The sequence below is a fragment of the Pagrus major genome, chromosome 12 (assembly GCF_040436345.1).
Source record: "Pagrus major chromosome 12, Pma_NU_1.0".
NCBI lineage: Eukaryota > Metazoa > Chordata > Actinopteri > Spariformes > Sparidae > Pagrus > Pagrus major.
This window is the reverse complement of record NC_133226.1, coordinates 5414755-5426272: the sequence shown is the minus strand read 5'-3', so window position 1 is coordinate 5426272 and position 11518 is coordinate 5414755. Positions and strand designations below refer to the sequence as shown.

Here is an 11518-nt window from a genome sequence, read left to right as displayed (position 1 = left end):
AATGTATTTGCCAAAATCTGTTCAATTTTGAATCTACATACATCTCTGCTAAAGCTATCCATACCACCATCAGCACTGACCTCTACTCTTCCTCCATCCACACTCTGTCCATTAGTCTGTAAAGCTCACAAGTAATCCAGGATTCAGGAGTGAACGACAACAGGACTGAAATAATGAGAAGTTGAAGAGCTGACATCTGGGCGATGGATATTAGACTGTTTATCTGCCACACGTGTCTCTGTCTCTAATAATAAACCTTTGTCTTGCCATCATAAGTGTGTGTGTGAGACATGGAGTCATCATTATATAAAGTACAGGACATGTTTAACACCGAATCCTCAGGCTGAACTGACTGAATCAGTAGCTTTTAGCGGTGGAGCTCGCTTAAGATACAGCATTTTGTTAATCATTAAAAGCTTATTTAAAAACTTTGAAAGACTATCTGGTTAAAAAGTGTGAGGTACAATGAAGTACTCATTATAATCTTTATTTTGAAAACACATTTTTTTAGCTGATACAATTATCACTTGCATGGTACAAAATCTGACGAAAACAATCCAAAATGGAGGATGATACAAACAAACAGGAGAACTGGACTGTACTTGTGTTCACCAGCCCTCGTGGGCCAGTTCACTCAAATTACAAAAACCTTTGTTGTGTGTGTCCATGCAGATGGTTTTGTCCAGGTTGTAAATTGTCCATTTCTGTTTTGTATTAAGAAACAGGGACACTGTTCCTGTAAAATATATATGGGCGGTGAACTTACAAATTTTACTTGTAATAGTGCTCTGACAGAAACCACCAAGATCCGTATCTTAAAACCTGACAAATCAAACCAAAACCATCTGCATGGATGGATCCACAAGAGGACGGCAAAGAGACCCAGTACAGCTCTTCAATCTGTAAATTCTCATAGTTTTAAACATTGTATTTACCTCAACTGCAAAAGGAACCAGAACTTCTCAAATGTTCTTGTTTTATATTTTAGTAAGACCAGTTGGTTGCTCTGAGTTTCTCTGTTCACTCAATAATAAATTGTACATCTACTTTGCACTTTTTTTTTATTCTGCATTAAGCCACGGTCATTAAAACTAAACACTTCCTGCAGATGGTTCACTTTAAAAGCCTTCAGAAACTTGCAGGGTGTCGGTCGTCTTTTACCAAGTAGGCTTTAAATGTGAAAGAGATGCTGAGGGTCACTGACAGAATCTTAACAGTGACTGTAAAAAATGAAAGTAGAAGTGACTGGAAAGAAAAGAGAATTTGTGTTTAAATAAAAAAAACTCTTTTACTGATGCAATTAGTACGACAGAAACAGAGATTTACATTATGTGTTCTGTTCATGTGTTGTACAAACGGGCAAATGAACGCCTACACACACACAAGTGGCCTGTTTGTGTTGAACCAGTTTTCTCGCAGCATCACTTTGTCCTCCAAACACTTCTATTTTCCATCAGGGACTGAAACGACGCCTCAGTGTTCCGGGTTGTATCCGCTTCCTGAAATGTTCCCATTTGCAGCTAGAAACAACTGGCAGTCTGCAGCACAGGAAGTGATGCGTTCAACATCACCAGTTCATTTAAAATAAAACAGTCTCTACTTGTTCAGATTCTCCAGCAGGATTTCAGCTCCTTTGTTGTTGCTGATGCTGCTGAGCTCTGATTTGATGGACTCGAGCGCTGCCTTCACCTCCGCAGCCACGGACTTGTCACAGCTGTTCAGGAGGCTGCACACACAAACACAGGCATGGATTTAAGAGGCTGTGACATCATATACAACATGTTTATTACCTACAGTCTTCAACTAATGAAAATGTTTATACTGTGTCATTGCTTAAGAGTTTCATTTTCCTAGCTAAAGGGTCTATTCACCCACATATTGGACATTTTATGTTGAAATTGAACTCAGTGCCAGTGCATCATGACTATGACAGCCATGTGTTTATGGAAATATGACCGGCCATGTTTTTACCAGCCTCTAACACCCTCCTATGATGTATGATCATGTAAGAAACTTCAGGTTACACTGAAAAATCCACAGACAACAGTTTTCTCAACAGCCACTAATGAAATAGTTCCTATTAGCATTGTTGTGGATTATAAAGAGAAAGTCAGGAGTGTTTGTTGAAAGAACTTTTTTATTTTTTTAAACATTGGAGCATCACTCCATTCACCTCCACAGTACTGGAGTGGAAGCAGAAATCTCACACAGATACAAAACCTGGACAGATAAAGAGACTAGAGGGGAAGAAAGAAAATGTATTCTTGTGTTTTAGGTGAACTGACCCTTTAACTAACTGCATTGTCTCTTCAAATCAGATGCTCTTATGTATGTGTGTGTGTGTGTGTGTGTATGTACACTGACCAGCAAAGCACCATAGCTCCTCTGTTGACTCTGATCCAGCTCTTCAGATTGTCCGTCCCCACTGTGTCCACCAGTATCCTGCTGAAGCGCTCTGAGGGGGCGAGTGAGAGAGAGAGAGAGAGAGAAGGCTGAAGTTAAGTTTCTGTCATCTGAAAAGCTTCCTGACACCATCTTTGTCTGGAAACAGTCCCAACTTGGGAAAAATGTTAAAATCTTTATAGTGGATCAGACAGGATGTGGTTCATCAAAAACATCAGTTAGTGTTGTCAAACAATCCTCTGAGTTTTTTCATGAAGACACACTGAGCTCTGCTGCTCAAATTAAGTGATGATGAGAGGCACAAACTGGGACTCATTAGCATATTACATAAGGACATGAAGTGACTTATTTCCAAAAATGTTAAACTCCATTAAGATTCATCAGATAAGAATAAATAGACTCTCAGTGCCAAGAGAAATGAAATGAACTACCAAAAAACAAAGCTGGCAAGTTATTCAGTGGCTACAAGTCACTTCAAGTTCATTTTCATGGCATGTTAACATGAACTGAACTCCACAAACTCCTGTATGTGTGCGTCTCTTTACCTTCCTTGCCGGCCTCTGCCAGCGTCATGTCCTGCTCTATGAGCCATTTCAGCACCAGGTGTCCTGCAGGATGCTCGGCCATGTGAAGCTGCAGCACAAGTACAGTACAGAGTGAAGAACAGCAGAGGAGACGACAAACCATCTCAGGAAAAAACCTCTTTAGTTGGATTTTTCAGTAGTTTTTTTTAGTCATTTATTTTTTAAATGAGGCCCCAGGTTTTGAATGTCTGATCAGATTGATAATGCTACTTCACTCTAACATTCGAGAACTTTAGACTTTGAAAAGAGCATTTTGAGTACCTCGGGTATAAAAACCTAGTCACAGTCAATCACTTACTTTTTCACAGTGACAAAATAAAGAAGTCTTCTCTAACTTGCAAATTGTTTTACTTGATAAATGACTGACAGAAATCTACAGCCATGGTAGCGGTGAATTTAAGATCAATGCTAACATTATCATACTAACATGTTCACAATGACAAATCTAACATGCTCACAAGTTTAGCAGGTAATGTTCTCCATGCTAGTTTAGCCTATAAGCACGTTAAAAATCTGCTAATTAGCACTAAACGCATATTGTTTCTGTGCAGGGTTGGAAACCTCTTGATACAATTACTTCTGCTGTGTAGTTCTATTTTTACTGCAACTTTACATTAATCAGCAATGAAACCAGTCACACACAACAAACACATGAAACAATTCACCCTACCTGTCCGCTGGTCCCTCCTGGCACTAACTCCTGATTGGCTAGCTGAGCCACGGCCGTCATGGCGGGCCGCAGGTCCCCGCAGGCTGACGCCAGGATGTCACTGACGGTGACGCTGGTCGCCTTGTCTGTCACCATGGTGTCAGCATGGTCACGCAGATGTTCCAGCAGTGGGGGGGAGACGACTTCCAGCAACTCCTTCCTCCGAAGCTTCATGTCCTTTTTACTGAGGAGAGGAAGAAGGACGTGATGTCACCGTGGTTGATTTCTGATGGTTTGTTTTTCACTTACTTTTAAACAAAATCAACTTAAAATTAACTTAATTTTCCTGCCATAAACTGTGACTATGGTCCTTTTGTCTAACATTGCAGTGGAAAATAGGTCCATCAACACATATCGTTGTTACCTGTGTACGTTTTTGTCTCCTTGCTCCAGCACCTTGATGATCTCCGGCAGCAGGTGAGCGGGGTCTCTGGGGCTCAGCAGGTACAGCAAAACCTTCTTGCCATATTTATTACTGATGACCTCCTCCAGAGACAACAGGATCTCCTGAACAGGTGAGAAACAGGCCAGACCAGAGTTTTACACAGTGACTTCAACTTTTCACACATCTTCAAAATGATGATTGTCACCTGACATCTTTAAATTTTTATTCCACATCATACTCATTTTTTACTATTTCAGTCTCGTTGAATATTTTTGAACCACGTGACATCAGACTCACTGAGAGCACGGCCTGTTTGACCAGCTTGGTGTCGTCCACACAGTCGAATATGGCCAGAAGAACCAGGTGACCAAACTCCCCCTGTAGACCACAACAGTCACACAGTTTTGAAAAGACTTGAGATATAAAATGAGGAGTTCAGGTTGAGTCTGTACTGATGAGCGAGCTGATCTAAACACCAACAAGTCCAAAAAGTCCCCATTCAGGCTGCCTTAGTGTGGATGTAGTCTTACTTCCCTGTTAAACAATGCCTGGTAAACATTCACCCTCGGGTCAGTCCTTTCCACCTCGTACCATTCATATTCTGATCTTTTCTTAAATCAAAGAGCTAATTAAGAATGGACAGCTTGTGATAGTGAATGAATGAAGCAGCACTGAGAACTCACCGTGGCAAACTTCACCATGTACGTCTTCATAGTTTTGATAATGACTTTTCTGTCCTGAAACATGAAAAAAAAGGTCAAAACAAAGACAGTGTGCACCTGACATTTATTTCACATTAACACTTTACATGCTGATACTGAAAGGCTAAATGTCTGGACTTAATACAGAGACATCTACATGAAGCGTGGATAGGATTACCAGAGAAGGATAAAGTGGAGCCAAAGAGAGAACAGGCAATCACATCAAGGAGCCTTTTTTGCATTCTGGGCAGTGGTCGCTGAATTTTAGCATAGACCCTTTTTGTTTACATTCATTTCGCTGACAGCAACAGCAAACACAACTTGCTTTCTGTGTGTGTTTGTGTACTCACCTTGGCCGTCCCGTGCCAAAGACAGCGCATCGCCACTCGTGCGCCGTCGTGTGTGTGAGCCATGTAGACGACCGACTCTCTGATGGACTCGATCATCTCCTGCTCACATCACAACAAACACAAACCAAAGAGAAGTAACATGTTACAGTCAGCACTAAATTAACTTGTCTTTTTTGCTCTTATGAAGTTCTAATATTATAGTGTCAATTTATTTTCTTGTAGTTTGTTTTATTTCACATCACACTGCACCATTGTTACGAGCACTACTAGAGGAATGCACTGCTACATTATATTTACACAACACTGTGTGAGGAGTCAGAGAGCTGCTTACCGTTCTCGGTTTGTCTGGTGCGTGCAGGAAGAAGTCCAGAAAGACTTTGTGGACCAGAGAGTGTTTGATTACTTGTTCTCTGAAACACAACGACGACAATAAAGTGAGTGGAAAAAGAAATCTGATATGAATTCAAATTACATTAAATTAGATAAGGAAAAGGTGGAATAACAGGAGAAGTGACTAACAGAGAAAACAAAGCTGCTTATATATTTTCATATTTGTGTTTCTTAAGATTCCAATTTCCTTTAACCAAGGTTTGCAGTTGGAAAAATCCATGTGACTCAATTAATTAAAATCTGACCAGATTCAACAGAAACCTCCTAGGAACTTTCAAAAATGTACTGACCTTCAAGCAAATGTTAATTTCTCCATCACTAAAATATACTGAATCACATTAAAGGGTCACAAGCTCAGGCTGATACTCAGTTTTTGTGTCTACTAGAAAATGTTTACATCATCTAATTTTCAGAAAACGCATTATTTTTTCCTCATACTGTGTATTGCTGCAACAGTTCTATACACTCTGTGTCTGAACGGTCTGTTTCAGTGCCTCTTTAAGCCCCCCCTCTTGAAAGGCCCAGTCTTCTCTGATTGGTCAGCTCTCAGAGGCCAGAGCAGGTACCGCCCACCGTGGGGACTTTTTTTAATCTAATCCTCATCTTTGGGAATTTTACTTCCTTATCAGTGCTATTTTAGTTGCAATGAACATGTTGCTTTTTTCTCTATTTTTGTGTTTCTATTCTTTTTTTCTTTAGCCTGATGTAGGGCTGCAGCTTACCATTATTGTTCCGATTAAATATTTAATCGTAAAATGTCAGCAAAAATTGAGAAATGCCAATTAGTGACCCCACTAACTCTGGTAACTTTTAACAAACTGATGAGATATTTAGCAAAACTATTTTTCTGCAAGATCAATAACATTTAACCTTGTCGAGTGTTTGTATGTTCAGCTGCTCAGACTTCACTTCACTTCTCATCTGTGTGTGAATTTTTTTTTTAGTTTTCTCGTCTTACTTCTGGGCCATGGGTGTGAGAATCTGCTTCATCTCATCGATGATGTTGTTCAGCTTGTCCGGGTTCCCCTCGATCACCTTCTCGATGGTGTTACACACTGTCGACTGGACACACAGGCACAGAAGTGTTCAGAATCAATAATATTTCACACACACAACCATAATTTTTTCCAACACCAGAAGGGAAATAATACAGTAAAGGCGTATAATACGTGCAATCAGGTGTGTGTGTGTGTACCTTGCACACTGTGAATGTGTTCCCGTACAGCCCCTCGGTGAGCATGAGTCTCTGTGCGAGCACGGCTTTGTCGTTGTAGGCGTACTCGATGATGGAGGAGGCGGCGGCGTGGCGAAGCATCGGCCGCACATGACCTTTAAATGTTTGCATCACAGCCGCCATCAGCTCCTTGTTCCTGTGGAGGAAATACACAGGACTCATGCACACATGTACACAACCACTAATGTTCCAACATCTATATATTTTAACTAGACCAAACGATAGAACGACATGAACCTAGAGCTGGATTTTTTTTTCCAGTGCAATATTTAGATTCCTTCTCCTCCTGGTTTTGGTTAATACATAACGCTCAACAAGCCACGAATGGAAAGACAGGATTTTTTCTAAATTTGAAATTTTGGCAAATTAGTGACATTACAAATAACCAATTCTAAGAACATTAGCAGAAATTGAACCCAGAGCTGGTGAGTAAAAATGTGTTATTTTTTCCTTTAAGCAGTCAATTTGATAACAAGCTCGTGTAAATGTGTCTGTAAACACAAACACTGTTTGTTTGTGTTAAACACAGAGCAACCTTTCTATTTTCTCTGGCTTTTGGTTAGTTACTGTACTTGTGTATGTCTGTGGTTTATGTCTGTTGGTGTTTGCATGTATATTTTAATGTAAAGCACACTGAGTTCACTTGTATTAAAATGCTATATGAATAAACTTGTGTTGAACATGCAGTCTCATTTAAATATTAAGAAGAAACCAATCTCAGCTGACTCACCCGTACATCAGCAGTTTTTTCACAATGTGTTTGCCATACTGCGACTTACACAAACCGATGACGTCATCTGTGGGAGACAGCAAAGCACCGACAGTTAATGCCTGGTAATTAGCTGCTCTACTTTACACGACATTTTACCACACACTTTGGTCACAGACCATCGACAGGCAGCACTTGTTAAAAGCACAAACCTTAAACCCTGGGCTCTTACAGGATTTCTGGATGCTTAAAGATAATTCAGCAGCGTCACCTAACAGGCAAGTTTCCTTCTCAGGATAATGAACATTTATGGAGTCACAGACAGATACAGTAACAGACATTTACAAAGGCAGCAGATGAAGAAGCCAAACATGTCTGCTCACCTTTGAGCTCCTCAAACACTTCCTGTCTCTGCTCGTGGCTGCCAAACTGGATGAAACACTGCAGCACTCGAACTGAGTCGTGAGCAAACGCCATCTGGAGGCAGGAGAGCATTCAAAAATGACACTTCCGTGAGGCACATACATGGATCTCCATTTTTCCTAGAGATCTTTCACCTCAGTACAACATTACAACAATGTGTGAATCATTAGCGTTCTTTTTATTCATGTTTTGGTATTCCCAGTTCTCAGCTAGTAACTTAAGTATATCAGTCTTATAATTACTGATGAAAGAAAGCTGTTTGATAGACAGGTGATCTGTGGACATTGAGATGGGATTGGGATTCTGAGTTATGTTTGCAATACAAAGGCAGAGAGAGACTCACCTGTTTGACCTTCCCACGGATCAGATCATGAAGATCCTTCATCAGTTTCTTCTTCATGTCATTGTCGCACTTCTTCCTGTTGACACACACACACAACCATCATCTGTCAATGAGCAGGCAGCAGCACTCACAGCTTTAAGTAAGTGGGGCTTATTCTGTGGCTCATATTGAATCTGTAGTTCCACAAAGTTTTACTTTATTTTTTGTTCAAAAAGTAAAAAAAAAAAAAGGCATAAAGAAGGCTGGGGTGATGTGTTCATCCCTCACTCTCTGACTGTGTGTGTGTGCGTGTGTGTGTGTGTGTGTGTGTGTGTGCGTACCTCCGGAGGTCTCCCCACACTTGTTTTGCCTGACAGATGATCTGGAACATGTCCTTCCTCTCCGCCAGCTGCCTGCTGTTCTTCAGCTCCTTCTTCTTCTGCTGCCTGTTCTGTGTTATCTCCTCCTTTGTCAGTTCCTTCTTCTTTGGCTTAAACTCACCTTTCTTCATCTTCTTAGCCGCCGGACCTGTTCACACACATGGAATAATTATCAAGAAAAGATTAAGGGTGATTTAGACTGTGTACAATGGCCAGAATGGACCGAGGTAAAGAGGTTACAGCTATACAGACAGATAAAAAGTCCCCCCAAATGTGACAATGACAGTAACTTTCACACTAATGTGAATGGTGAGTCCATCTCATTTGTTTAAAATGCCTTATTCCAACCAAGTTGCTTTTAGAGTTGGGACAATGTACATAATGCTGTTGAGAGAATGTGTTTTTGTATATTTTATTTTAAAAACCCTGGCATTGAATGACAAAAAGTCATTTATGTAATCTAGAGTCCATCATCCATATATAATATGATACTACAGGCATGTGGCCATCATTTCATCTCATCAAAAAGTCAAAGATTCCACACAGAAGTGAGTCGTGGTGGTTGAATGGATGAAGCACAGGACTTCCTTGGGTTCATGTACAGCGTGGATCCTACTGTAATGTTGTTGTCTTATTATTTTAAGTCTCACTTGACTTATAATTTTCATTTTTTATTTTCTGTCGCAGTTTGGTTAGGTTTAGGCAACAAAAATACTTGGTACGATTTAGGGTACAAAGGGTACACCAAAACATGGTGTGGGTCATAATTGACTCTTTCACAATGATTAACACGTGTTTGAATGAAAACTTCTCCCACGTGCCTATTTGTCAAGTCTTTTTCCCGAGGCACAAAGCTATGATATTCAAAAAACCATGATTGGTCAGTTGCAATGACGGTCCTGGAGCAACATTACGTATGATGTAGGAACAACACCAACACGGCGATATCAGATCATACCTGTGTAGTGTGAATACAGTGCATGTTTGCAACCTGGAAAATATCCCTTTTGTTCGAATATGTTTTACAGTGCATCTGTATTACATTTATATACTGTATATTAATTGTGTTTCATATATCATTACTGTTCTTGGGAACTTGAATTTACTAGCCATGTAGTACTGTTATTTGGAGGTTAATGACATGTGACATTTACAATTTTTTGTGAATAATTGTGAATCCGGTAGCTAAAGACGGCGTGAGTGAAGACACCGACTGGTCAAAATGTTCAGCAGTGATGGGACGTAAAGACTAAAACATGACGAATTGCATTGTAATCCGGCAGATGTTTTCTCACCTTCTCCCTCTCCTCCCTCCTTTTTCCCTTTAAAAGGCGGCAGTTTCCTCTTCTGCTGCCCGTTGCCAGCTTTAGATAAAGCAAATTTGTTTTGTTTCTTGCCAGCATCTCCACCCTTCCCCGGCCAACTCTTCTTCTCTGTGCTGTTGTACGGTTTGAAGGGCTTTTTACCACCTGGCTTACCCCCTGGTTTTCCTCCAAATTTGGTCCCTATGGAATCTGGACAGAGAGAGAGACAAGCCAATGACAAACCTGGTTGAAAGTGATGGTGTACATTGTAGCTGGTTAATGTTAACCATAGCTCACCTTTTCCTTTCTGTGTAAACTTCTTTCCACCTTTAGGAGAAAAAGGTTTTTTGGATCTAGCCTCCATTCTGAGGTGGTTCCCGGAGAGAGGTAGAGACACGGACACAAAAAGAGACACAGATAGAGTAATCAGGAAATCAAAAATGTTTAGGTACATACATTATGACTGGTGAATCAGTGGCTGAGCAGCAAGCAAGTCTACCTAAGTTGAAAGTGTCTGTAGGAATGAAACTTAACAAACACAAGAATCACAGTATTAAACTGCTGTAAGTATCTTAAATTAAATGTATTAGACAACACTTGGAGGAAACTTTCATGTCATTCTGAAATGTTGGTATGAAGGGAGCTAAGGCTACCTTCTACTAGCTAACAGGAAGAAAAAAAACAAGTTAGGACCCCCTGAATAATCCATTTTTTTTCCATTACTACTTACTCTTTTTATACTTAAGCACATTTACTGGTAGTAGGCTACTTAATTCCACATTTGACTGCAGCACAGTGACTTCAACTGGATTAGTTTCAGATCGTGTTGTCGTTACTTTTACTTGATTAGAGCGATTGGACATTTTATCAGAAGCTAGTTAGCGGTCGCTCATAGCGTTAAAAAGCATTCATATATTTCATATTATCATAATATCGATAACGCCACGCGCTTCTGTGCTTTATCTGTACTGCTGACGCGAACAATAACAAGATATATGACATTTCTGCTGGTGTTACTTACATTTCAGATGTTCACACACGCTGTCCCTGCTCCTTCCCATGCGTTCTGTAACCGACACGGTTTACGGCACCAAGCGTCCAATCAAACGGAATCGTCGCTGACGTAAAACGTACCGTTTTGCGACAACTCTTTTTCGCCGGAATGTAGTAGAATAATAACGTTTACCGTTTATATATCACTGCTTTGAAATGTTTATTCGACTCAGCAATCTCACAGTGCACTGACAACAACGTAATACTGACAGTAGTCTCTGGCTTTCCCCGCGCGAGTGTGTGGCGGGCGGCCATGTTTGTTTACATGTGTCATTTAAAGGGATAGACGTCGTTACTATGGTTACAGCGATACGCAGGAAGATTTCAGAACCTAAAACTTCAAATAAGAAGATAATTTCGGTCCGATTTATTTATTTCTTATTTTATTCTGCTGAAGGATCATAATAAAGCATACGTTAATTGTGTTATTATAATTATTGCAGCATTAATTTATACAATTTATGTAAAATGGACTGTCTTTTTTATGCCAAGGTGAAGAACGACAACTACAATGAAGCCAAAAAGGCTTCAAAACCACATTAACCAGCAGGCTTTGCAGCGGAGAGACGTT

General features: G+C 40.3%; 1 protein-coding gene across 2 annotated transcripts; it reads right to left on the bottom strand.

Moving 5' to 3' along the window:
- Positions 1-471: 471 nt before the first annotated feature.
- On the bottom strand, positions 472-11148 carry pum3 (pumilio RNA-binding family member 3). Of its 2 annotated transcripts, none has more exons than XM_073478365.1 (18): positions 10916-11148; positions 10192-10259; positions 9886-10104; positions 8552-8738; positions 8232-8307; positions 7849-7942; positions 7487-7553; positions 6718-6892; positions 6481-6584; positions 5464-5542; positions 5133-5231; positions 4765-4818; positions 4379-4459; positions 4061-4203; positions 3658-3880; positions 2949-3036; positions 2365-2455; positions 472-1726 (listed from the first exon to the last, which is right to left on the bottom strand). In XM_073478365.1, exons 2-18 carry the CDS (start codon positions 10256-10258, stop codon positions 1597-1599), a joined length of 1977 nt encoding a protein of 658 aa, XP_073334466.1. In that variant the 5' UTR covers position 10259; positions 10916-11148; the 3' UTR covers positions 472-1596. The 2 variants fall into 2 exon arrangements, with proteins under 2 accessions (XP_073334466.1, XP_073334467.1); XM_073478366.1 differs by lacking the exon at positions 10916-11148 and adding an exon at positions 10625-10643.
- Positions 11149-11518: the final 370 nt, after the last annotated feature.